At 58.0% G+C, this 26,784-nt stretch overlaps 1 protein-coding gene across 1 annotated transcript in view; it reads left to right on the forward strand.

The window, feature by feature from the left end:
- The window catches only part of IFFO2 (intermediate filament family orphan 2), a gene marked incomplete at its 5' end in the record, with an annotated part of 43,337 nt that overhangs the window by 13,570 nt on the left and 2,983 nt on the right, over window positions 1–26,784 (forward strand). Inside the window, 5 exons of the mRNA XM_029945892.1 lie at window positions 18,221–18,281; window positions 20,203–20,298; window positions 21,472–21,612; window positions 22,852–22,994; window positions 26,623–26,743. Of these exons, the coding sequence (XP_029801752.1) occupies window positions 18,221–18,281; window positions 20,203–20,298; window positions 21,472–21,612; window positions 22,852–22,994; window positions 26,623–26,743 (562 nt within the window). The remainder of the gene's footprint in view (window positions 1–18,220; window positions 18,282–20,202; window positions 20,299–21,471; window positions 21,613–22,851; window positions 22,995–26,622; window positions 26,744–26,784) is intronic.

A 26,784-nucleotide genomic window follows, 5' to 3' on the forward strand; every position in this document is an offset into this window, starting at 1 on the left:
GGTGAAGCGCGTGTTCTCAGACCTTGGCAGAGAGGTGACGTCAAAGGGCACGTTAGCATTGTTTTTCTGGGGTTGACGTCAGGGCAGCAGGTTTAGAATTTCATCTTGGAGACAAAGTCTGCTCTGTACCTTCTGCCTGGTTTAAGCCCAGGCACATCACCCCCCTGAGGTGGGAGACAAGATGGAAAGGATTTCAGAGCCCAGGCAGAGAAGTTCTGGGAGGCTTGGCTCACCCTCACCTCCTCCAAGAAGGATGCCAGGGTCTCCTCATCCTGTAACACTCCGCTCACCATTTCCCAAGGGCACCTCTCATACCCAGCGCAGTTCAGAACGTCATGGACATGGTCTCTTGAAATCGCTGCACACTTGAAGGGCGGCTGTGGTCATGCCTATTATATGGATGAGGAAACAGAGCCTTGGCAGGTGAGGTGACCTGCTTTTTGTAATAGCTAGAAAGGGGCACAGCTGGCATGAGAACTGGGGTCTCTGTGGCTTAAAAGATCGCCCACCACCGGGTTCCACCGCTATTGAGTCCCATTCCAAACCCAGCTTAGAGTCCACTTCAGAAAGTCCTGCAGGAAAGGCTGGAGTGGATAAGTCTCATGGCTTTGGGCATCCAGAGCTTTCTGTGCTCATGGTGTGTGGAGCGTGTGCTGCATATTTAAGTGTGCATGGGTAGATACGTGCACACGTATGTCTAAGAGAGGAGGATTGTGCACATCTAAGAGAGGATTGGATGTTGGGGGTCTATAGTTGTGAGAATGTGATTCCGAGGAGACTTTGTGGGCAAGTGTAAGGAATTATCACAGTGGATACCTAGGACCTTCTGCTCTTCTTTTTTCAGGAATGATCCCACTTGATTATCCATCCTTCCATCCATCCATCCATTCATCCATCCACCCATTCATCCACCTATTTTCAGGACCCCTTTGCTCAGGCCCTGTGCCTGGGCTCCGGCGATGATGCTGCACCGACCAGAAAGGCAGACTCTTGCTTAGTGAGCTTGCTCACCAACTGTGCCGTAGGTGCCCTAACATGTTTAGGCTCTCCCTCAACACACATCAGAGAGGGACAGTGACTTGCTTGAGGTTGCACAGCATCTCGGTGGCAGAGCTGGGTCTCACAGCCAGGTCTGTGGACCCCAGCCCCATGTTCTCGCCCCTCGGCCATGCTGAGACCCCGCTCCTGCCTGGCAGCCCTCTTGCCAAGCCCTTGCCTCTTCGCCTGTTTCCATGTGTTTTTGGGCTTTTCTGCATCCTCTGCAGCCTCTGGGCTAAAAGACACCAGACACACCTACTGGGCCAGTGTGCGGGTCCTAGGCTGGAGCAGAGCCTGGCCGTGCTCTGCCCTGCGGTGGCGCCCTGTGTGGGACACTAGGTTGGCTGGGTCCCCCGGGTGCAGAGACGTTGAGACCCTGCTTTACTTCTTGTAGCCACCAGCTTGCTGTCTCCAGGGGTCTCCATAGGTCATCTGTTCCTCCCTCCACCTTGAGGTTAGGACCTTTGCAGATCCTACTTAGAGCCCTTACTGCCTAGGAAGGGGCATCCCAGAGCCTTCCCTGGACATGCCTTCTAGCTCTTTCTGTTGGAAAACGCTTCCTGGTGTCTAGCCATCATCCCGTATTCTCCTGTGTGGCACCCAACGGAGTAGGGGAATGGGTGGGCAACAACCACCTGGGGAAGCAGCCCTACTCCTCATGAGCCCCTCAACTTACCCCCTCCCCTCCTCAAGTTCCTCTTGACTTGTTTGTGTGGAGGGATCTGGCCCACCTCTTTGGGACCCCACCCCCACCAGTGTCTGGGAAGGGGGTGCACGCCTTCTCCTGGAGTCGTGGAGCCCTCTTAGCTGGAAGTGGACTTGGAGCTCAGGGACCTCCCGGCCCCATTTTTCCTAATGGGGAAACTGAGGCCCAGAGAGGTTGCTCAACATGACGATGGCCATTCAGCCAGCCTGGTGGAGTTGGGTCTCCTTGTTCACAGGGCCGCGCTGATTCTAGGCTTTGGGCCGCGGAGTGGGTTTTCCAACCTGATAAAGGTAGCTGGTGGCCTTCTGGTCCCTCTCGGGAAGGAGTCTTGGAAACAAAGCCGCCAGCCGCACGCAGCTCCCAGGCCAGGAATGAGCCCCCCCCCACCCCGCTTGCCCTCTGGGGTGGCACATTCCTGGCGGTCCAGGCCTTGGCCGCACCTCCCTCACTCCTACCTGCCCCAAGGCTCTCTCTCCCCCTGCTGCCTCCCGACTCCCTTTTGGCCCTGGGGGAGGCCACTCATCTCCAAGGGCAAGAAGCCTGAATAAAGGGCAGTGACGATATTGCCATGGGAACGCTAACTCCTGTGGCTGGGGCGGGAAGGGGTTAAGCAGCCCTGCCTGCTGTAGCTGGACACCCAGCTGGTGTCCTGCCCCCCCAGCCCCCTGGCCAACCAGGCCATCTGGCTTGACAGAAGCCACCCGGTGTTCCATCTGTCCCAAGGCAAAGTCACCAGGAGGAGGCCGCCTGCCGCCTTTGTGGGCTTGCAAGCGACTGTCTGTCCCCAGGAAGCCGGGGCTGTTGGGAAAGGGCCCACCACTGGGCAGGCTGCCCTGGGGTTTCCCAGAGGCAAGAGGAGGGAGACCCTGAGCCCCCCAGGGTGGGGGGCGGAGGTGGTCAGAGTTTCCTCACGGAGTAAGGACGGGCCCAGCGTCATGCGGTGACTCAGTGCAGACAGAACAGGACTTGCACCCGGGCCTTCACGCTGCTCTGCCCCATGGCTACGGCTCACCGACTGATTTATCCGGTGAATACCAGTTGATGGCCTACTGTGTGCCAGGCACTTGGAGACTTTGGACACCACAGAGCACCCGCATCCCAGGGTGGGGGAGGGGGAGCCCAGAGGACAAACTACCTGCGGGGAAGAATGGCATAACTCAGCCAAGCCCGGGACCCAGGACCCTGGACACGGAGCTGGCCCCCCCCCCGCCCCGCCCCGCAACTGGAGGTGGGTCTCACTCGCTAAAACGATGCTTGTGTTCATAATCTTGTACAATCCCCATAGCTCAGAAGGTAGGAACTGTTGTTGTCCCATTTCACAGATGAGGCCACTGAGGCTCAGAAAGAGGCAAAGTCACTTTTACTTGGTTACCAGCTTGGGAAGTGGCTGAGTCTGTCTGTCTGATGACAGAGTGTCTTGAGGTAAAGGGACAAGGGAGCTGTGTGAATGGCCTCATCCCTCTCCCCAGACTGCTCCTTCCTGTCTTGCTCGGGCCACCTCCTTTTCTGGCGTCTTGCTCAGCCGGGGCCAGGGGTTGTGTGGCTGGGGGGCCTAATGTCAAGGAGAAGAAGGGCCTCAGTTGGGTTTGAGCCGAGAAGACGCCATGCTAGTTCCGTGGCAGGATCTGGGTGATGCTCCGGGGCCCCCTGGGACAGTCTCTGGGTTTTAAAAGAGTCCCTGCCCATTGGAGGGCTCTGGAGGCGGGGCCAGGCCCACAGGAGCCTCAGGCAGGGCCACGCGGGGCCCAGTGTTGCGGGTCAGCATGGGGGGCCTTAGCGCTTAGCCCTTGGGGTTTGGAGGCTATGCAGCTCAGCGTCCGTCCTGACCCCTGGAGGCTGAGGCGCACACTTCCTGACCCTTCTCCCTCCTATTGTGAGGCCAGCGGGCACAGAGAAAAGGAGCCAAGGCTTTGGGATGTGAGAGACTGTGTTCTAATCCAGCGTCTGTCGCTTCCTCAGGGGCGCAGAGGCAGGTGAGTCTGGTGTCATGAACTTGGGCTCTGAGGCCAGATAGCCTGGATTCAAGTCCTAGCTCTATCGCTTTCCAACTCTGTGATCTTGGCAGGTCGCTTCTTTTCCCTGGGCCTCAGTTTTCCTCATCTGTAAAATGGGCATAGTGATGTCATCTACCTCCTAAGCCAGTTGTGAGGACTGCAGGAGTTAATCATGCTCTACCACTTCATGACATTAGCTGTTTTGATAATGTGACACTGGACAAGTCACCTCCTCTCTGTGAGCCTCAGCTTCCCTATCAGCAGAATGCGGCAAGGAATTTAGAGATTCCAGTAAGTTCTCTGCCAGACGCCTTCCTGTCATAGCAAGTTCTCTGGGCACCTGCTCCATTTCTTTCCCCTCTGTTCTTAGGGGAACTGACCTCTCTGGCCTCTGAGAGGGGTGCGCCAGCTCCACGGATGGGTGGGTGGGATTCTGTGCTCACACGCGCACGTGCACACACGTGTTAGGTGTCCCAGTGCCTTCCTCACTGGCTGGGCCCGCTTGATGGCAGGAAGCTGGTATTAAGCAATGAGTCTGTCCCCTTGAGCTGTGTTTAGTCACTAATCCTTCTCTGGGTGCAATTGCAGACCAATCACCTGTCTGGCCATGCTTGGAGCCTTCCCGGCCAGTTGTGGGGCTTAGGATGTTGCACACGCAGGCAGGGCTTGCCACGGCCCATCCAAGCTCCGCATGTAATTAGCTTCCTGTCACTCTCCCCTCCATCCTCCCCAGCGATGGCTCAGGAATGTTCTCCCCTGCCTTTCTGCGGCATGGCAGAAAGCTTAGGGGCTCTGGGATCCAGTCCCTGCTCTGCCGCAGCCTGGCTCTGTGACCTTGGGCATGTCACGTCACCTCTCTGAGCTTCGGCCTTCCCATTGGCAAATGGCCTGGGCTCCTAAGCACCCCCTTCTGACATCTGCCTGTCCTCATATAACCCAGGGGGGCATTCTCCTCCATTTCACAGATGAGGAGAACAAGGCCTGGGGAGAGGACTTGCTCAGGGCTACAGGACTTCAGTTTAAATCCAGGGTGGGCTATGTGCCCCTGCTGTCTGGTGGGCGCCCCTTGGCTTTCATTCGTATTTGTGCAGGCTGCAGATGTTAAGGGAAATTTGGAATCTGAGGTAGGGGGCCCAGGCATGCTCAGGGTGCATAAGCACTCCCAGGGAGTGATGTGGCTTTGATCAGGAGGTCACACTGAGCCGCAGACCCACAGTGCCTTGCATTTACCTGCAGGGCCACTCAGTCACTTAGAATAAACAACGGGCAACCCAGAGTGCACATTAGGTTTCCAAAATAGCCTTGGGAGTTGCTGTTTTTTCTCAAAGCTGTAAACATATCTCTGGGTGGGGCCCCCTAGCCTCCTGGGCACAGACCAGTCCCCCTGCCCTGCCAGGCCTCCTGCATTTTGGCCTGGGTGCCCAGAACCACTGCCGGCTTCTGGAGTTGAGGGACAGTGAGAATCTCAGTCTGAGAGCTGCTAAGTGCCTGATGTTGGGGATGGGATGGGGGGGCATCTTGGGGGCTTGCCCAGGCCTGAGCAGAGAGACAGAGTCCTGGGGACGCAGAGCTGTGTGCTCACCTTCCCGTCATCTGTCCCACAGGTGGCGGGCCCGGTGATGGGGTGAGAAAAGATCGCAGGAGGAGAATCACAGAGCTGGCAGGGAGTGTGGAGGTTGGGGAAACTGAGGCTGCTGGGGAGGGGCAGGCAGGGAGGTCATGACCAAGGCCTCACAGTCAATCAGTGCTGCACTGACTCCAGATTGTATGTCCTAAGAAAGGCCCTTGATGCACCCGCTATCCAGAAAACATTTATTTGATGCCTACTGTGTTCCAGGCTCTGTGCTGGGCTCTGGAGTTGCATCTGGGAAGCCAGAGGTGAGCTTGGCCTTGTGAGAACTGAGTTCAGTGGGGAGACCAGCAGGTGAGCAGATAACCTCAGCGGCAAGTGAGTGGGGCCTTTGGAGTACAGAAGTAGGGCACTGGACCTTGACAGAAGAGTCAGGGAAGGCCTCCTGGAGGAGGAGGTATATGAGTTAGGTCCTAAGATGAGGAGGAGAGGTATGACACGGGGGCGTGTAGAACGGAGCCTTCTGGGCAGAGGGTTCACCACATGTATTGGAGGTGTGAGGCCGCTCAGCATGCCTGGGGCTGGAGGCCCGCGGAGGATGCGGTTTTTCTTGCCCCACACTAGCACAAGGCTGCCCGCTCCAGGTTTCATCACACGTGGGTAGAAAACCTCTATCTACCTTCCTGGAAGAGAGGCATTGGGCCCATTGCTCAGATGAGCCTGGTCTCCCAACACTGCGCCTTGGGGAGGGCAGATGCCACCCCAGTGAGGGTGAGGAAGAGCAGTATTTATGGTGGGGTCTTCCTCCACCAGCCTTTTGGTTAATGGGGAAACTGAGGCACACAACAGCTTCCTGCTGCAGGAGCTGGGGTGAGGTCCCCGGGACCCTGCTCTTCCTGGGCTCCCTGAGCAGGCGTCCAGGCTCCAGCAGCTGCTGAGCCCTGCAGGGGTCCAGCCCTGTCACACACAGTGCTTTAGAGGGGACACTAGTGCCTCTTCCACACCCTTGACCCAGGCGCTCACTCCACTGAGATACCGGGACAGATGTGCAAATATGCGTGTGCCAGGCTGCTCTCTGCAGTGTTGTTTACATTGGTAGGACTCGGGAGTGAGTGCAGGACCCGTTAGATCAGCCGCCTGCCGTGGGACCCGCCCAGAAGGATGCTTGCCGTGCGTTAAGCGGAAAAAGCACGCTTCAACGCCACACACGGTCTCATCTCATTTTCACTTTTAAAAGATACGCTTTCATAGGAAAGCATGGAGAAGGGTGTGCAGCCCGTGTGAAGGCGATTCTCCCGGGGAGGGCGGGGTGGGGCTCCAATGGTTTTGTTTCACTTACCTGATTTCCCGTGTAATCCTTGTGACATACGTGTGCCGCGTGAAACAAAGGGAAAACGAGCAGGTATTTTTGTCTTTTAAAAGTTTGAATGGTTTTGATTTTTTGGCTGACACATGACATCATTCAGGATTTAAAAAGATAAAAAGAGAGGAGACTCTCACACAGGCCACAGCGTGGGTTATGCTCATAATTAGTGAAATAAGCCAGACACAAAAGGGTGGACGCTATAGGGTTCCACTTATGTGAGATCCCGGGAGTGGTCCATTTCACAGGGACAGGAAGTTGCAAGGTGGATCTGGGGGCCAGGGGAGGGGGTCATGGGGAGTTCATGTATCGTGGGTGCAGGTTCCGTTTGGCACGGTGAAGGGTCCCAGAGGTGGCCGGTGGTGATGGTCACACAATAGTGTGAATGTACTCAGTGCCACGAACTTGCTCGCTCCGGGGTGTCTGCTTAGGTCGTGATCTCACGGTTTGTGACTTCAAGCTCCACATCAGGCTCTGCCCTCAGTGTGCGGAGCCTGCTTGGGATTCTCTCTCTCTCTCTCTCTCTCTCTCTCTCTCTGCACCCCCTCTCAAAAAAGTAAATAAACATGAAACAATTTTTTAAAGATGGTTACAATGGTAAATTTTCTATTTGTATCTTACTATGACTTAAAGAGGTAGAGCAGGAGACAGAGTGACAAACTTCACTTTCACCCTGTCCCCCAGCCACGGGGCTCTCTCTCTGGAAACGGCTGCTGTTTTCAGAGTGGTGGTAGATTCTCGGTTTCCTCCTCTCTGCCCCTGGGTCCAGACAGGCAGGGACAGCAAGGATGCCTCCTAGCCCTGAGAGCCGTGGGCTCAGCAGCCCCTCCAGCCCTGCTTCCTGGGCACCAGGCAGCCGGTGCCCGGACCTTCCTGCCCTGGGGGTTGAGGCATGGAGGACCAGAGAGTAAAGAAGCCAGAGGTGGCACTTGGAGAGAGCCCCGGGACTGACCTCCCCCTCTCAAGGGTAGGGGGATGTTCCCAATCCACTTCTCTGTCACCCCCTGCTACTTAGCTCCCAAGTGCACACTTGGGAGATGTTTGTTGAAACTGTCGTGGGGGGAGAAGATAGAATCCAAGCCAACAGCCTGACAGAGCGGGGCCGCGGTGGATACTGGGAGGCTGCTGAGCTCTTCGACCCGGAGACCCCCAATTCTCATTCCCTGGGGCGTCTTCGTGCTGTCTTGCGCAGAGGCTGGGATGTGGCGCTGGACTGGACATCAGGGAGATGAGAAGTCCTCTTCTGTCTCTGTTCGGTGGCTCCGTGTGTTACCAGGCACGGATGGCAGGGCTTTGGTTTGGCAGCCGGGTATCCTGTGTGTGTCTGACCCTGGCCAGTTCACTTACCCGACTGTCACTTTAAGCTGAGCCACCCATTCTCCAAGGGGGGAGGGAACCTGCCCCCCAGCTAATCAGAGCTTCAGTCATTTGAGTGTTTACTAGATGCTGGGCTGCATACTAAGTGCTCAGCATACCCTGACTCAATACACTTGAATATAAGCTAATGCTCCCTTAAAGTTAGGGAATCTGGGCACAGGTTAAATGCTTTGCCCAGAGGCAAAGCCCTACCCTTCCCAGCAAGGAAAGTGTGAGGCCTCTGCCATCAGTGCCTGGGGGCCCGATGGCAAACCGCAGCCTTCTCTCCTTGCTTTCCATAGAGCAGCAGAGCCAGAAGAAGCCGAGACCATTTTACAGATGAAGAAACTGAGGCCCAGAGAGACCTCAGAGCTAGGTAGTGGCAGCCAGACGGGGCAGGGAGGAGAGCCTCTGTTTGTTCAGAGCCTGTACATATCACCTCTTTCGCAGCCCCAAGCAGCCCCGAGGAGGGTCCTCTGTGATCCCCGTGTCAACATGTCCAGACAGGGAGGCACAGGGGCAGGAAATCATTTGCCAAGAAATGTGCGGCCCGTCATGTTGGGATTTGAACCCATTTCGGTCTGACTCCAAAGCCAGTGCCCCTTTTGCCAGTCTCGTGCTGGCCCCAGCTGGTTGCGGGGTGGGTGGAGGGCAGGGTTGATCGGTCTTGGCCACTGGAGGTGGAATGCTAGTGCCTTTCTCCGCCTGAGCTCTGGGGCCTCGCAGGTGAGGAAACAGGCCAAGCAAATACCCTGGCTAAGCAGCAGTTTTCCAAGTCAGACCCCATGAGTCCACATCTGACCCTGGGATGGTAATCTGGGGTGTGCGGGGGAGCAGGGGTGGAGACTGGGGTTGACGGAGCTGGTAGGAAGACATTCTTAGCCCTGAGAGGCTGCTCGGCCCGGAAAGTCAGATGGACCGAGCTTGACCTGGGGCCAGGCATGGCCGCTGGCCCTCGGCTGGCACATCAGTGAAGTGGGCGTGAGGACCTGAGGTGGGGGACGGTGGCGAGGCCAGCACACACTAAGCACCATCCAGACAATGCAAGTCTTCCCCTTCTCCTAGGAAAGCAAGTCTAACGAGAGAGGCAGAGGAGTGACAGCTCATGGATGCCACAAGGAGGGCATAGTGGACATAGTGACTCACCCTGGGAAGTCAGGAGGGGCTCCCTGGAGGAGGTGATGAAGGTGCAGCAAGCCTCGAAGAGGTTGGAAACTGTGCCCCAGAAACCTCGTGCTGCTTTATGATTTGGGGTGCAGATTCCTCCTTGCCATGAGATGCCCTTTGAGTCACTTTGCTTCTCTGAAGTGGTTTTGTTTGTGGGGGGCAGTGCCCGCTGGGTGTGGTTTATGGACAGAGGCACGAAGGAGGGTGCTTCGCCGCCTCTGGATTACAGGCAGCTGCGGAGCGGCTGTTTCGGTACAGCCGGGTGGGAAGGGCACTGGGGATCTGGGCAACTGTGGACACTGGGTGACTGGGGCCGATGACTCCTAGAAATGGCCCAAACTTCAGACTGGCAGTGGGGTGGGTGCCCAGGGGCTTCCCTGAGCCCAGGAGAATGCCACGTGCGCCGTGAGACCAGCTGGGCGGCCCCTCCTGCCGTGGTCTCTCTGGTCGTCACGGTGGCCCGTGGCAGGACAGACAAAGGGCTGAGCACATGCCCATTCATTCCCTGGGGCGTGTCTGGGGGCGTGGGGGGCAGGAACAGGACATTGGCTGGGTTTTGCTGGCAGTGGAATCTGACACCTTTCCCTCTGCCGCCCCTACCCCAGGCCCCCCCTTCCCCCCCTCACCCAGCCAGGTGATGGTGGCATGTGGCTCATCACTGTCATCATCAACAGGATGATTATGGCAGCTCTGGAGTCAGCCAGTCCTGGCTTCCAGTCTGGGACCTACTCTGGGGCCCTCAGCTCCTCTCGCAGCCTCTGCACCTCGAGGATCGCCTGTCCTCAGGAAGTCATGGGGATGATGACACTGTGTGTGTGCTTGCGGCATGCCAGGCGCTGTTCTAGGTCCCTGTCATACACGAGTCCATTGGATATTTGTGAGAAAACCCTGTGAGGTGGGTGGGCTTTCCGAGGCTCGGGGGGTGGGTAGCTCGCTCTAGGTCACAGAGCTGCAGGATGTGTGGTCGGGGTTTGATCCCAGCACCCTCCAGGGCCCTTGCCCTTCTCTTTACTACACACATTGGGTTTGAGCTCAGACTGATGTCTCAGATGTCTTCAGACTTCGTGGCTTATCAGATCGCTTTGTGGTCAGCATGGGGGGTTTTGCCTAGGGACCGTGGAAACTGTTTTCTGGCCTGGCTGGTCAGGCTCTTAGAATTTATCCAGCCGGATACCATTGCATTAAGAATGGAAAGTGATGCTTGGGGAGGGAAGGGACTTGCCCAAGGTCACACGGCAAGTTAGGGGCAGAGGCAGGACCAGATACGGGGCTTCCTGCACAACCCTGGCTGCTGTGTGGCCTGAGGGTGCGTGGGCCTAGGGAGCAGGGTCCAGTCAGGGGCTTGCCAGTCTCCCCCTTCACCTCTCTCAAAGCCTGGGGGGGCGCCCACAGAGAGCCCCGGAGGCCAGCCAGCCAGCCTGCAAAGGGTGCCCTTGGCTGCTGAGAAGCAGGAGAACTCCATGCAGCTCATCTCGCAGACCGTTGGCAGGGCCGGCTTTCAGCTCCTCGCTGGGGAAGCTCATGGGCAATGGAATTTCAGGGCTGCCACTCGTGGTAGCTTCCAGACCCCCAGAGTCGGGGCAGGATGCAGGAAATGCCCCTGCTGCTTAGGCAGTCGGGGACATACCGCTCTGCCTCTCCCTCCCCCAGGCAGGCGCAGGCAGGCTGACACCAGTTGTGAGAATGGCCGTCATTCATCAGGGGCGTTTGTGGACCCTCATCTAACCTGCCCCTGCTACCCCCATTTTACAGAGGAGGAAACTGAGGCTCCTAGGTAGTGGTACATGCAATCACAGAGTAGCAGAAGGCTTTCTCCGTTTACAGGCCCTTCTTAGTGGGGTCAGTAGAGACTCCTGTCATCGTTGGTTCTGTAAGGTCCTGGGTGCCTCGTGGCAAGCCTTGTCTGCCAGGCTCCCTGGACGGTGCTGCGGTTTCAGGGTGAAGGCAGGTCCACGCGTGTGTGCGTGCGTGTGTGGTGGCAGCATGCAGGGGCACACAGGAGGTGCGGTGGCTGCTCACACATGGCCCATCACCAGCTCACAGCCCGTGCTCCGGCCTGCCCGGGCCATTACTGCCCGCCTGTAATGGAAGCGGCTGCCCTGGTTAAGTGTACACATTAAATTAATACCTCCTCCGTGGAGACAATCAGTTGGCATTTAATTTGTGTTTCCTTCTGAGCAACGGAGCACAGCTGGGCAGCCGGGCTGCTCGTGGGCATGTCTGTGTGGGGTCTCTTCCCTGGGATCGGGGGCTCAGTGCAGATGGGAGCACTGGGGGCCACAGTGGGGAGGATGCTGAGCACCAGTGAGGCGGTGCCAGGAGGTCCCTGGGACACTGGGGCTCAGGGGCAGGGTGAGCCTCTCTGCTCGCAGGCTGGGGGACCCAGCCCTCCTATTGGAGAGCAAAGGTGCTCACAGTAAAACCATGTGAGGGGAGGAGGTCAGGATGGAGAGACAGGGCCAGAGTTTGGGCACTTAGCTGCCAGGGAGGAGGGCGGCCCTCCTCCCGGTGGGTTCCCAGCCCCGCCCCCTCCCTGCCTCGTCTGGTCATCCACCACTGGGAATGGTTCGAATTGTCAGGCAAGAGGGTGCTAAGGCCTGGGAAGTTCTGGGGAGGGGTCAGCAGAAGCTAGGAGGGGGAGGGTCTCTGGATCTTTGCCTGCAGCTTGGCCTCTGATGAAGTGCCCGCTCTGATCTCCTACCTGGGGGCTTGGGTGAAACTGCATTGGTAGCAAGGGTCCTCCTGGTCTGCCTGTGGTCCCGCTGCCTTGTCCCCCAGCTTGGGTATTAGCCTGGGCCCCAGCTCTGCAGTGAGGCCAGGGGTGCGGGGAGGGGAGCAGCACCTCTGCACATCTGTGAGTGGGCTCACGCGGAAGCCGGGGCTAGTGCAGAACCCTGGGTGGGGGGGGGCAGAATGGTGATGCTGGTGGCCTGCACCCAGCTGTGCTGCACTGGGGTGAGCTCCCTGTGGTCGGGATGGAGACCGTTCTCTGCCACCTGCCCTCCACCAGAGGCCAGGCCCATGCTTGGCTCAGAATGAGCTTTTCCACTGATGGCTCCAGCCGAGACTCACCTGAGCTTGCTTCCCATCACCTGAGTGAGTCAGCCTGGGTGTGCCGGCCGCTTCTGTTTCCTGGAAAGGCGTGGACCATTCCTGTGGTCCCCTCCCAGCTCTCCGAGGTCTGGGCGCTGGCCATAGGATTTCACTGTTCACATCGAGCTGCCCAACGTTCATTGTCTGCTCTGTCCGGGGGCGGGACTGGGTGCTTCACCTGTTCTGCCCACCTCAGGTAGTCCTCACCACCACCCTCAAAAGGGGTGGAGAGCTTCCCATCTCAGAGGTAAGGAAACTGAGGCCCAGAGAGGGTGATTGCTTTGCCCGAGGTCACACAGCAGGATTCAAACCTCGTCTTCTGCTGCCTAGGAGTCTCCAGGACTTTCTCCCCAGCAGCCCCATGGGCTGTCCCTGAAGCCGTAATTGTTTCGCTGGGGCTGTACCCTCTCTCTTCTGGAGCTAGGGCCCCAGAGCTTCTTTGACGGCACAGGAAGTGAAAAATCTGTGAGTCAGCCCCTCTGCCAGTGACTCCAGCTTGGCTTTCCGCCCCCAGCAGGCCAGGCTTTGTGGGCCCCTTTCCTGAGGCTCAGTGTGTCATCGTGAGCTGCTGGGGGAGGGGCAACGCTGGCCTGCAGTGGGGAGTGGGGGCTGATGGTGAAGCGGCCCACCCCATCCCCCCAGAGGCCCGCCAGACTTCTCCTCCATCCTGCGGTTGTGGCTCCTCTAATGTGGGGAGACTGCATCTGGCTGGGGCGGGTGCTGCCACCGCCTGTCCTGGCCGCTGGCCTCACACACGTGCTCCTTCTGCTGAGGTGGTGGCCCCAGTGGCAGCTGCCGTCATTCCCTCTCCTCACCCTCTTGGTCCTGATGCCCCTGCCTCCCCTCTTCAGCCCCCAGGGCACTGGGACGTGGGAGAGGGAAGCTTTCTCCTTCTCCTTGCCCCCTTCCTGCCCCTGCCGTCCCTCCCCCTGGCCTTCCTCTCCCTGGAGTGGACAGAGCTGAGCAGAGGGCTGTGCCGGGAACTCAGCTCCTGGGAGCCCTTAGGCTGGGGTGGTGCATGTTCCAGGTGAAGGGGAGAGCAGGAGGGCTGGGGAGTGATGGCAGCTTGGATCCCTCCCTCCCTCCCTCCCTTTGTCTACCCATCCCTCCCTCCCTCCACCCATCCTTCCATCCATCCTTCCACCCATCCTTCCATCCATCCTTCCATCCCTCCCTCCATCCATCCCTCCCTTCCTCTAGGCCCTCTAGGACTGCCCCTGCCCTTGCCTGCTACCCTATCCAGCCACTGTGCTGTGCATGGAGCTGGGCCCGGGGATCTCCAGGGGTGCCATATGCTGGTCCCTTCCTGGTTGGGATCTTGGTTTCTCCTTCAGTTCAAGGCTCCCGGCAGTGGGAAGGTTTGAGCACAGGCCACGGGAGGGACTGGAGGAACTGAGTTGCAGCGGGCAGGAGGCTAGGTGGGGGCGGGGGAAGGGGGGTGGCCAGGAGGCTCGCCCTGAGCTGGAGCTGGGGGCTGTTCACATGACCATCAGAGAGTGTGGGAACGGAGTGGTTCTTCCTGAGTGACCCAGGTGTGTTCTGGGGCCGTTCTCACGTGTAGGTGGAGAGACCCTGGCTCTGAGGGTGGAGGTGGGCGCTGGGGGAGGCCGAACTCTGGGTTCAGGCTCATGTCCCTTGGCCTCCCGATCCCTGTGAGCTGGGGCCTGAGTTAAGGGAGCGCAGGGCAGTCTGCCTTCAACTCCCTGTATGACCGTGGGCCTCAGTTTTCTTCTCTGTACCCTCGGAGGTTTGGTCTAGGTGAACTCTGGTCCCTTTCAGCCTTCACTTTCAGAGATTCTCTGAATAGAGGTTTGAAGTAGAAATGACCTCACTTTCCTAGCTGTGCGATCTTGGGGGATGGCCTTGGACCCAAGCTTCCGCACCAGTAACACGAAGATGCTAGCTGCACTGAGAGGTCAGTGTGAGGCGTGTTTGAGGGACGTCCTGCACGTGAGGCTCCTGGGAAGGGTGCCGCCCCGTTGTGCACACTCAGTCTGTTTCAGCTGCTCTGTTAGTGTTGTTTCCCTCATCCTCCTTTTCCTCCTCCATCACTGTCCGCCCTGCCTGCCCTGGAGGCTGCTGGGAGCGTCGGAGAAGCTGGCCTCGGAGACTGCTGTTGAAGGGTGTCTGCAGGGTGGGGAGGCAAGACCACCTCGTGGGGGTGCCCCGTGTGTGTGGGGCACGGCGGGGACCAGCGCTGGGCCCCGAGCGCTCTCTCTGGAGGTCCCCGACATCGTGGCTGGCTCTCTGGGTCAGAGCCGTGTGTGGTGAGGTCCCACGGCCAAGCGTCCAGGGAGGCAGGGGTCCTGAGACCTGGCTGCCTCGAAGGAGGCACATACCTGAGTTGTCAGCAGAGACCTGGGGAAGAGATGGTGTGTGACACAGCTGAGAGAGGTAGAGGATTTTGAAGGCTGAGGAGGCCAGGAGGCACAGGGGAATCGAGCTGCCTCTGAGCCTCTGTTTCCTCATCTGCAGAATGGGGCAGTCCTTGGGGGAAGGTTAGGTGGTATTTTCTATTTTACGTGTATATGAATGCCTAACTAGGTGAACAGCACCCTTTGGTGACCAATAAATGTCCCTCCGCTCCCTTCTCTCACCCAACCCTTTAAGAAAGTGAAGCTGGAAGTTTTATGAGCTGTTGGGCCAGGGTGGGCGGGGGTGGTTTTAAGTGATGCAGGCCGCCTTCGCCCTGGCTGGAGTTATCTCTGTGCTCTGGGCCTTCGCTTTCCCCACCTGTATAATGGGGAGAGGTTTCTCTGTAGCTTTTTAGTCTACCACGAGAGCACCTGTGCTCAGTGATGGGCCAGGTGTGGCAGCCCGGACGGCGAAGGCTTCAAAGCCTCTATATTGACCGACCCCTGAGCCCTAGCAGGTGCGTCCCGGTCCCAGCGGCGGTGGCTGCTCCCTGGCCTCCCTCCTGCCCATCTTTGCTGATGCGGGTGCCTCTGCCTGAAACACTCTCCTGCTACAGCTTGTTCCTGTGGGCAGATCCAGGTCAGGGGAGGCGGGGGGGAACTGTGCCTGGGACAGAGGTGTTGGCATTTCATAAGCCACAACTTAAAAAAAACCCAACCTAACCCGTGTTTCGTTAAGCTGCGTGCTCCCTCCTGGCTGTGCAGCAGAGAACACGGGGTGCCTGGGGCCCCTTAAGAAGCACATCACAGGCATCCTTCCACCCCCATCAGCCAGAGCGGCTGAAGGGCAAAGCTTTTCTGCATTGTCAACGTTGGAGCCTGCGGAGTCAGGTTCTCCCACCGCGGCTGGAGGTGCGGCCGTGTGGGCAGCAGATCTGGCCGGTCAAGCCAGCTGCCGTTGACACGCATGGCTCTTCTGGGAGAATGAGAAGATCCGTGCAGTCATGTGCGCAAGGGCACCAATGTCAGTGTGCAGCTTAGAAACCCCAGTGAGATGTGGGGCTGCTCTGGTGCTGTGTGCAGGGGGAGCTTGTTAGCAATGCTGTGTGTCCACCCCGCTCCAGGCCTGCGGAGTCCGAGCAAGGTCCCCGTGTCATTGTGCATGCCACAGCGTGCTTGGTTCTTGCTGCTCTAGGGCGCAGGCCAGGCTTGAGTCCCCTCCCTGCTTACCCGCTGTGTGACCGTAGACAAGTTCCCTCCCCTCTCTGAACCTCAGCTCTTGCATCCACAAAATGGATGTAGGGGAAAATTCTCCACCCGAGCGGGTTAATAGTAATTCACACGAATGCCAACGGGCCATGGAGGAGGCACTGAGCTCAGCTCAGGGGACGCAGACTGTGCCGGCCCATCCATGGTCGGTGCTCCGGAGACGTGGCTTGTGGTTCCTCGCTCTGGGTCGACTTGGGGCAAATCGTTTTCTTTTTCTGGGCCTCATTTTCCCTCTCTGTGCAATGGGTCTATTAACCCCTCTGGCACTTTCGTCCTCAGAAGGTTGCTAGAGAGAAAAGTGAGAGGGGCGGGGCCTCATCTCCAGGAGCCTGTCTGAGAAGCGGGTGTGGGGGGACGAGGGACCCCTGGGCGACCCATCTACACCCCTCGCTGCCCCCTTCTCTGGTGCTCCTGCTCCCGCTGAAACGTGCAGTAGCGACACTGACTTGCAGAAGGCGGGCTGCGGCCCTTCCTCACACCTGCTCTCTTGGCAGCTTGGAATTGAGTCCCCTGCCCCCCTCAGAGCCGCGTGGCCAGGAGAGATGATTCAGCTCGGACCCGTGTCCTGAGCTTTGGCCTCCCTTGAGAGAAGGCCCAGGAGCCCCGTGCTACCTAGCAGGCTGAGGGCAGCCTGTGAACTTCTCCCACCTGGGATTCCTATCTCCCCCAGGGGGCCTGGGGTTGGGCTCCTGGCCTTGCCCCTGACATACTGGGTGACCTTGGACAAACTCCCTATATGCTGTGGACCTCGGGTTCCTAATGTGTACAGGGTGGGGGGCGTTCAGTGAGACGGTCTGGCCTGGGTTCGGTCCTTAGCTTCCTCCGTGCCCTCCATCCCTGGCAGGAGCCCCAGCCCCAGTCCCACTGCCTGCCAGGTTCTGGACCCAGCAGCCCCTGGCAGATCTAGGCCTGCCTGCCAACACCAGAGGGGAGGGGGCTGGTAAAGACCAGAGGGAGTGTGTGGGGGAGAGGAGGAATTTTCCTCTGTGTGTGCAAACAGTATCCGTTTTCTCTTGTTTCCAAATGCCAGTGACGTAACCTACCCTTCCTCCATTCCTCCCCTCTGGCCTATTTTTAGCTAGCCCCGACAGCATCCCAAAAGGCTTCCAGACTTGCTGCTCTGAGGCCATGTAGGGAGGCGGCCCTAGGGTGAGGCCTGGCCCGGGAGGGAGGGAGAGGGGACCTCCCCCAGGCTTCCTCTGCGGAGGGAGGGGAGCTGGGGTGGGGGGAGCCCGAGTAGGGCTCCCATGGGTCCTGGGTCTACAGGGAGGGTTACAAGTATTTGGTCTGGAGCCTCTGGCCTGGGTTAGAGTCCTGGCTTCACCTGTCCTCACCCTGACCTTGGGCACCTGACTGCGCCTCGCTTTCTCCATCTGTAACTTGGGGTAACATAACAGTAGGGCTGTGCTGGAGGGTTGTTAAGGGGACTGAATCATGTCGTGTAGAACCGAGCCTGTACCAAGTAAGCACTCAGGGTGAGCTCAAGGATTGTCACAGTGATAATTATTAACACCTCATTCTACCTCCTCTTAATGTTGGGGGTACACCGGGAGCCCCTGTGTGCCCTCTCTTCTTTGCTGTCCAGCTTTAACCAACCTGTGCTCGAGTGAGACAAAACACAGAAAGCCCTGGAACAGGGCCTGGCACATAATATGTGCTGAATAAGCGGGAGCTATGTGTATTGGTTTTGCTTTAATGTAATAAAACCTGGGTTTGAATTCCACCCCACCCACTACCTGGCTGAGTGTCTCTGGGTAAGACACTTAACCTCTCTGGGCCTCAGTTTCCGTGAGCTCGGGTACTAGCGGGGTAGGAGATTTCTCTGCTGATGAAGGTCTCTGCAGGACCAGACTCGAGATGGCGATGATTAGCACAATGAAAGTTTGTGGTGGGTGCAAAGAGCCCCTGTGGGTGCTGGCTGCAGCCCTGTGGCCCGGCCTCCCCAGGCTTGTGAGGCAGCAGTAGCAGAACAGTGGCATTTGCACAGCATTTTACAGTGGGTGTGAAGGGGGAGGGTGGTCCCTCCAGCCTTCGTCTCTCTGTGGTGGGGTGCTCATGCCGGAACGTGGCGTGTGTCACCGCCGCCTGGTATTATGGTTTTGTATCAACCTGGCCGTCCTCGCCCCCCCCCCCCGCCCGACTCCTAGACTGGGAGCTCCAGGAGGGCAGGCGGGGATGGGTTCTCTGCTGCACCTTCCTTGCCTGGCCTGGGACAGGTCCAAGGTGGGTGCTGGCATCGTGTCTGAGGACTGGACTGGCCCGGCCCGGGGAGGCCACCCTCTGACCGCCTGTCCTTCTCGGCTCTTGCAGATGGGAGGAAGAACTCGCCAAGCGCATGAACCTCCAGACTATGGTGGACACGCTGCAGGAGGTGAGCGCCCTCAGAGGTCCCACTGGGAGGGGCTCGAGGGAACCGTGTGGCCACGGGGCACTGGCTCAGTGGGGCAAAGCTTCCTGCTGCCTCAGGCTCTCCTCGATGGAGCCACAGCCCTGCTTCGGACCTAGGAAGAGACTGGCACAAAAGCAGAAAACAGGGAACAGGAGTTGGAAAGCCTGGGTCTAAGTCCTGGCGGTGACTCCTGCTTGCTGGGCGACGTGAGCTCAGTACCTCTTCCTATGTTTTCCCCACCTGAGCTCAGGATTGGATGCTCTCTCTTTCTCTCTCTCTCTCTCTTTTTAAAATTTTTATAGTTTATTTATTTTTGAGACAGAGATAGAGCGTGAGTAGCGGAGGGGCAGAGGGAGAGGGAGTCACAGAATCTGAAGCAAGTTCCAGGCTCTGAGCTGTCAGCACAAAGCCTAATGCGGGGCTCGAACCCACAAACCGTGAGATCATGACCTGAGCTGAAGTCGGCCGCTTAACCGACTGAGCCACCCAGGTGCCCCCTCTCTCTTTTTTAAAAATTTTATTTATTTTATTTATTATTATTATTATTTTTTAATGTTTATTTACTTTTGAGATAGAGACACAGACACACAGACACACACACACACACACACACACACACACACACACACACACACGAACAGGGGAGGGGCAGAGAGAGGGAGACACAGAATCTGAAGTAGGTTCCAGGCTGTCAGCACAGAGCCTGATATGGGGCTCGAACCCATGGACCAAGAGATCATGACCTGAGCCAAAGTCGGATGCCCAACCAACTGAGCCACACAGGTGCCCCATCTCTCTCTTTTTTTTTTAATGCTTATTTATTTATTTTGAGAGAGAGAGAGAGTACTAGTCAGGGAGGCACAGAGAGAGATGGAGAGAGAGAATCCCAAGCAGGCTCCACACTGTCAGCACAGAACTCACGAACAGTGAGATCATGACCTGAGCTGAGGTCAAGAGTCGGACGCTCAACTGACTGAGCCACCCAGGCGCCCCAGGACTGGATGGTCTCTTGAACTGCCCAGTCCCTGGCTTAAGGGACCTGACTTGGGGGGGAAATGCCCTGGAGAGGGCAGGGTGGCCATGTCACCAGATGAAAACATTCCCTTGCGGGCCTGGCCCTGTGTCTGCGGCTCTGGTCCTCACCTGCCCACTGGTCACCCTGGGCAGCAAACTTCACCTTCTTGGCCTTTGAATAGCGGCCCCATGAGACGGCAAGGAAAAGTTCTTTCAGACATTTAAAGAAATGGCTTTCTGGTATTTAAAGCACTCATCTTGTAAGAGATAGGATAAAATAATGTCAATATGTAGAAGGAAAAGGGTGAACGTCTGCCCCCCTTTCTTTTATAACAGAAATCTGTTTGTTTACAAACGCACCACGGTCATGGCCACATATCTGGAAAATTCAGAGAAGTACAAGAAGAAAATGAAACTCCCCTCCAACCCTCCCTCTGCATAGTTGACAAATTGCCACGTGGCCTCTGGTCCTTTCTGTGCAAACACATGTGCTCTAGATGCACACGTTTGATTAGGTTAATGCACGCGACGTCGCCATTTTTGAGATGGTTGATGGTCAAACATTGGCAATTTCACATGGACCGACCTCATATTTTCACCTCTCGGGATCACTTGTTATATTAACCCGCTCTTTTCTTCCTGATATCCGCCAGGGAGTTTTCCATACAGTAGCTATTTCTTTGAGACGTGCTTTAGGCCGGGTGGTGCCCTGCAGTGAGCTCAGAGGGAAGCCGCGCTGGGGTGAGGTCCTCGGCACCCCTTTCCTGGCCCGCAGGTGCCGGGCCTGGTTGGACAGACGTCAGGCGTCCAGCGCTGCAGACCCAGGCGCCCAGCCCCTCCGAGCCCTCAGGATGCCCCCTGAGCCCGTCCCCGTCTCTCTCCTCCACAGGCGGCACAGGAGGCCGAAGCCATCCAGGAGGAGATGAATGAGAAGATCGAGAGGCTCAAGGCCGAGCTGGTGGTGTTTAAGGGGCTCATGAGTGACGTAAGTGCCGCCGGCCACCCCCCCAGGCGTCGTGACACCCCCCACACCCATCATGCAAAACGCTTCGTTCACTCCGAGGCTCCAGAGCTCGGCTTCTAGTTAGAGACCTGGCTGGCTGCGTTTGCCCCGTGAGGGAGGAGGTCGGATGCATCGGAGACCAACCCCCCCACTTCTGCTTCCCTTGGTCTGAGTAGAGATGCATTAGTCTGCTGCTTAACCCATCCCGTCCTCCCCTGGGCTCCTCCGACGGTCTGTGTGTGTTTGCTCCGACTCGTCCCAGCTCGCCACGTGGAGGGCAGGTGGTGGCCGAGGGCCTTGCTGTCTGGGCACAGCGGGGGTGGGGGGCGGTGGCAGGTTGCCGGAGGCCCCCAGTCTGGTCCGTGCCAGCCTTAGAGGCTCCCCAGGCCAGCGGCCTGCAGCAGGGTTGCTTTGTAAAGTTGGGGGAAGGCCAGTGTGTGCATCCTTTTGATGACTGGAACCTTTCTGAGCGACCATGGGTGCAGGGAGCTCTCGACGACAAAGGCCTCCTTCCTGCTGGGGACCCGGGGTTTCCTGCCACCTTCACGCAGCGGTCCGCCGCATGTAGGGAGGGCCACCAGAAGGGAGAAGGAGCCCCATCGCGGATGACTCAGCCTGGTGTGGCTTCTGGGCCTGTGGGGTGTGGCTGGGTGTGGCTGGAAGGAGCCTCTGGGGGCTGCAGGTGGAGGCTGCCCGGCGTCCCCTCACTGGGGTCCTGCAGGACCCCCTAGTCCTAGGCGGTGCCCTGCCGTCAGCTGTGGGGGAGTCCTGGGGAGAAAGCGCCACTCGGCAGGCCCTTCTGTGTGGGGGACAGGTGGGCACACTGGGTGGGAAAGAAGGAAAGTCTTTCAACAGTGGGGGCTGTCTTTCTCTTTTTCCTTGCTCTAATAAAATGAACAGCAGCACAGTGTCCCTCGAGGGGATGCCTTCCAGCAGCCCTTAGCAAGGGCGCCAAACATGGTCTCACATTGTGTCCTCGCGCCAAAGCCTTTAGCTCCTACGACCTCCCCTCCCCTCCCCAACCTGAGCAGCGCTCCACGCTGAGAAGCTCCAGGCCCGCCTCGGACTCCGGGCTCTGGCCCACCCCTCTGCCAGGAGCCCTCCATGCTTGCTCCAGCCCTCGCTCACGTAACCCCCCTGCTGTCCTCCCTGCAGCCCATGACAGACCTGGACACAAAGATCCAAGAAAAGGCCATGAAGGTGGACATGGACATCTGCCGTCGAATCGATATCACGGCCAAGCTGTGCGATGTCGCACAGCAGCGGAACTCGGAAGACGTGTCCAAGATCTTCCAGGTGACTAGGGCCGCCCTGCTCACCAGCCACCACACCCCGCTCCCAGAGGGCCAGGCCTCCGCCCTGCACGGCCAGGCCCTCTTCCCCTCAAGTCCTGTCCGCTCCCCTTCCCCCAGAGGTAGCGTTCACCCGCCCCTCTGGCCTCCCTAGGACGAGGTAGCATCAGGGACTCGTAGGGCCATCAGGCTGCGTCGTCAACGCTGACCACTTCGTCCTGTGGCCGAGGAGGCCACTCACCAGTCCCGGGGGTGGGGGGACGTGAGCTGGGACTGGATTTCAGGTCTCCTGACCCCCCAGGGCTTGGTCCACAGTCCCACGGTGTGCCATTGCCGAGGTTGAGATCCCTGGCCAGGCTGTGGGAGCCCTGGGTACGCCGACCTGAGCCCTGGCAGATGAGCCCAAGAATTCCAAGTCAGGCTTTTTGTCTCTGTGTTCCGTTTCCGCCGAAGAGTCTCTGTCAGTCCCCACCCCCAGCGGTCAGTGAGCAAGTGTGCGTCCAGGGAGAAGGCAGGCGCGGGGCAGTTAGCACTGGTGGGCTGTCCTCCAGGGAGGGCTCGGGGGCTCATCCAACTGCCCAAAGGCAACGCGTCATTCTCCAAAGGCTGCTTCTTGAATTTTGGGTTGTGGTTTGGCTTTTTGCTTGAGCCCAGAGCAATACGGTGCGTGTCGTTGCTTTAAGTGCGTGACTCCGGATGTAGCGGGTGAAATCTGGGCTTATCCGCCTCCGTGCCTCCTTGCTGCCCCTCTGCTGGGAAGCAGGGGCGACCGTTGCAGGCTTTGTTTGGTTTGCTCATGTCTCGTCCGCTTAGAGTGGAGGAAGCTTGGTGAGCCTCGGGCTGCCTGCATGTGAGCGGGAGGGCTCTGATGCACGGGGCCCTCCGGGCCTCTGTGAGGGGCTCTCCATCTCTCTGGCTGGCTCTGACACATCCCCGGTGACTCTGTGCCCGGTCTGGCCTACTCCTCTGCCCAAATCATGGGGCTGCTGCTCTGGTGAAGGGCCGAGCTGGGCCGGCCCACCCCCCAGGGGAGGGCAGGGTCTGGTCCTCTGTCCTCCATCCTGCATGCCTCCTGCCTCGCGCTCCCTGCTAACGCCGCCTGCCGCCTAGAAGAGCTAGCTCTGCTCCTTCCTGGCAGTGGCTTCCCCAGCCACGCTCCATCCATCCCAGGGGGTGCCGGCTCCCTTCCCAGCCCATCACAGCAGAGCCTCCACTTACCTCCATCTCTTCCTTTCCTGGTCAGGTGGTCCCCAAAAAGAAAGAACGTAAGGTGCCTTCCGACGATGACATCTCCGAGCAGGACGGGGAGGTGACGAACCGGTTCTCGGACGACGAGGTCGGCTCCATGAACATCACGGACGAGATGAAACGCATGTTTAACCAGCTGTGAGTATCTCGCCGCCCCAGCCCCCTGGGCGCCGCTGTCCAGTCTCCCTAGACTGCTGGGACAGGGCTGGCAAACTGGTGGCCCTGGCGAAAAGGAGCCTGCAGATGTGTTTTGTTTGGCACGCATGGTGTTCTGAAAGAATTTCTCTTCAATGGTTACGATTTGGGGGAGTTTCACATTTTCAGAAGAGGCCAAATAGTAGTGGTGGTCCTGTCCGATCAAGCCCTGCGCTCCCACCACTGTCCTTGGGGTGGGGAAGCCGAGCCGATCCACGCAGCGGGGCCCCCACGCTGGCGGGGGGCGGGCTCCTGACCTCCGGGAGCATCCTCTGTCTGCAAGTGACTGGTGACTCCAGACAGTCGACCAAAGAGGTTGGATTACCGTTCCCCATTTTGTACATGAGGAAACTGACCCTCAGAGAAAGGAGACCACTTGGCCAAGACCACTCCACCGGTAACGTGGTGGAGTCAGGCCCGTCACCCGTGGGATGCTGTGGGTTCGTGGCAGAGTCCGGGGCTGGCCGTGGTCCCTGATGGGCTGGAGCCGGCTTGTACCAGCTCGTGAAGACAGATTGCGCACGTCTGCCCACTCCACGTACACTGACTGCACCGAGAAGGAGCTTACTGTCCGCCCTGGTGGGAAACCGGCGAGTACTTCCCACCAGGGCCGCACTCCCCTGCCCTGTGGAAAGCTGGCTTCCTAGGCCTCACTGGGTTAGTCGCCCAGTGGAGAGAGACACTGTGGCCTTGGCCTGTCCAGTGCCATGTTCTCAATCTAGATCCATCTTTAACTCTGATTCATGGAGTGCCCTAAGGAGGGGGAGGGGAGAGGAGGGTGCAGCTGTGGGCATTGGGTGACTCTGGAGTCAAAGGGCTGGGCTGGGACATCTTCTCCTGCCCCACAGCCCTGCTCTCGCCTGCTGTTTCTCTGGGCCCTTTGCAGTTGGGCGCCTGAGCCCTGAGAACTCTGGGTATCCAGGACTCTGTGTTTCCAACAGCAGGACGACGTTTGAGCCCTTGGCTCTCATGAGCTACCACAGACCCCACAGGAGCCTTCCAGAGAGGGCGGGTGCCTTCAGCACATTGTACTCAGTTCAGGCCCGGGGGCAGGTCTCTCCTGATGGCTTCCTGAGAATCTTTGGGGCTGGCTCAGCAACACAGAGTCCAAGGGTCCCTTGGCCCAGCCCCTTCATGTACAGATGGGGAAACTGAGGGTAAGAGAGGGGAATGCCAGGAGTTGGAACACAGCTGGGTCCCTGACTCTTGCTTTGTTTCCAACTAGCTGTCTTTGTGCTCAGAGAGAGGTCTCCCTCTGCCCTGTTTGCAGTGCCATCCCTGCCCTGGTCCCCTTGGGACAGAGCCAGGTGACAGGGAGACAGGAGGCAGAACCAAGCTGAGATGGGTTTGCCTGACCCTTCCTCATACTTGTCACTGAAACAGACTTTTCTTGAAACGGAACTGAGGTCAGGCTGTGTTTTGGGGGTTTGCTCTTTGAGGGCAACAAAGAGATTCCTGGACTCTTGATTTCAATTTCTGTTGTCCCCTCCAAATGTCATATGCTCATTTTTGGTGATGAGAAAGGCTTTGGAAGAAAACTTAGTTGGATCCAGTTTTTCTGAATGTGATGCTGGGCACCGTCCGCCCCACAGACCTAGGCTGGGCTCATTCGGGTGAATTAAGGGGCTTCTCTGGGGAAATCATCCCCATTTTCAGAAAGTTGCCAGGGGATAATTAGGCTGCCTAGGAATGGGGTGAGCTGAAAGGGACAGTCCCCGGAGCTGGGCCTGGGGGGCTCTACCCGAAGCATTACTGTGTGTACTAAGGAGGTTCCAATGCAAAAATGGGTGCCTGGTGTTGACAGGTCTGAACTAGGTTCAGTATCAATTAGATTTATCAGTTGTAAAGTTGCCTGGGTTAAAAAAAAAAAGAAATCCTCCGATCGCCTCTCTACCCTTGCAGTTCTGGCCAAGGCCATGCTGACCCCACCCTCGGCAGGCCCTGGCCCCCTCTCACCAACATATGTGTGTCCGCTGGCTGTGGGCTGGGCTGAGACCCAAGCCAGAGGCTGCCCGCTGGCCAGTTCCACTGAAGTCTTTGAATAATGTGCCCGTGTCAGGGCTGTTTTGTTTTGATCAAAATCTGCTGCTTGGGCTTCAGACCAAGGAGAAGGGGAGGAGTTTGCTGCTTCCTGCACCTCGGCCAGCTCCTGAGCCCCGCCCTCCCGATCTTCTGACCCCTCAGTCCCATCCTTTCTAGCTCCCCATTACTCAGCCGGGGTTTTCTTTAGATCCCAGACGCTAGAAAGGAAGTGAAGTCAGCAGTCGGGTATGTGTTGCGTTGCTGGTGGACCCCAGGGGGTTCATCTGGAGCTAGTCCAGGCCAGCAGCGCCTTCCCAGCCCTGGTCCCTGGACCCATGGAGCCACCTACAGGATGCAGCAGGAACTGCCTTTTGGTGGGGACCCTGGCTCCAGGTGCGCGAGGTAGTTTTTAACCGGAAGTTCTTCTTGGGCCCAACCTGGCGGCCCCCAGCCTGATCCTCTGGGGAAGTAGGGAGCAGTGCCTGGAGGACCCAAGGAGGGGTTGAAGGAGAGCCCTGGGACTCGCGTTCTCCTCTGTGGCTGATTCGATGGATCAGGTGATTTAACCCCTGCAGACATCTGCCTGCATCTGCTTCCTAAGGTCCCCTCCAGCTGGGAGAACCCGGGTGCCTCCAGAAACCCCTCAGCCCCAGGCAAGCCCATGTGGTCATTACCCCACTTCTAGTCCCGGTGAGTAGGAAGGCCCTGAAATTACTCAGGCTCTGAATGCAAACCCGATGTCCAGCATGTGTTGGTCCAGAAGCCCACCTGATCCCTGCAACCTCATCTGTAAAACGGGAATAATAATCATGCTTGTCTCATAGGAGAGTTGTGAGGATGGAATGAAATGCAGTTTAATGTAGGCGTAGCGGCCTGTCCTGTGCCCCACACATGATGGGTACTTGGTATGTTTTTATTGGGGAGGAAAACACTGTAGGAAACATCTGGTTTTTAGCCCCAGTTTCGGTTATGGGCCAGCCATGTGACTTTGGACAAGTGAGTTCTTCTTTCTGAGCTGCAATTTCCTCATCTGTAAAATGGGAACAATGGCAACCTTTTCCGAGTTGTGGAGAAGATGATTTAAATCGCCTCTTGCAAAGGAGGGTCTCAAGAAATGAGCTGGTACCTGAGTGAAAACAGTCAAGGGGTGCCTGGGGGGCTCAGTCGGGTAAGCGTCTGACTTCTGCTCAGGTCATGAACCTGCTGTTCGTGGGTTCGAGCTGACGGCTCAGAGCCTGGAGCCTGCTTCAGATTCTGTGTCTCCTTCTCTCTCTGACCCTCCCCTGCTCACTCTCCCTATCTCTCTCTCAAAAATAAACATTAAAATTAAAAAAAAATATATATATATATTTTAAGTTGTAGAAATAATGTGCAAACACTTTCTGTGTTTTAAAAGCGATGGATAAGGTGCATGTCTCCTTTGGGCAGCGTCCCTGTCTGTTTGGTCGCCGTGCAGGAGCATCCCCCTTGGGGCGGCGCCCCCCCCACCCCATCCTGGCCTCTGGAGCCTGGCTTCTCCTCAGCCCTGCCCTCCGCTGTCCTCCCACAGGCGCGAGACCTTCGACTTTGACGATGACTGTGACAGCCTGACGTGGGAAGAGAATGAGGACACGCTGCTGCTCTGGGAGGACTTCACCAACTGCAACCCGACCACCGACCTGCAGGGCGAGGTGAGCCCGGGCCCGGCCGCCCCTGCCCCCGGCGGCCCCGG

This window comes from Suricata suricatta, chromosome 8 (assembly GCF_006229205.1).
Source record: "Suricata suricatta isolate VVHF042 chromosome 8, meerkat_22Aug2017_6uvM2_HiC, whole genome shotgun sequence".
Lineage (NCBI taxonomy): Eukaryota > Metazoa > Chordata > Mammalia > Carnivora > Herpestidae > Suricata > Suricata suricatta.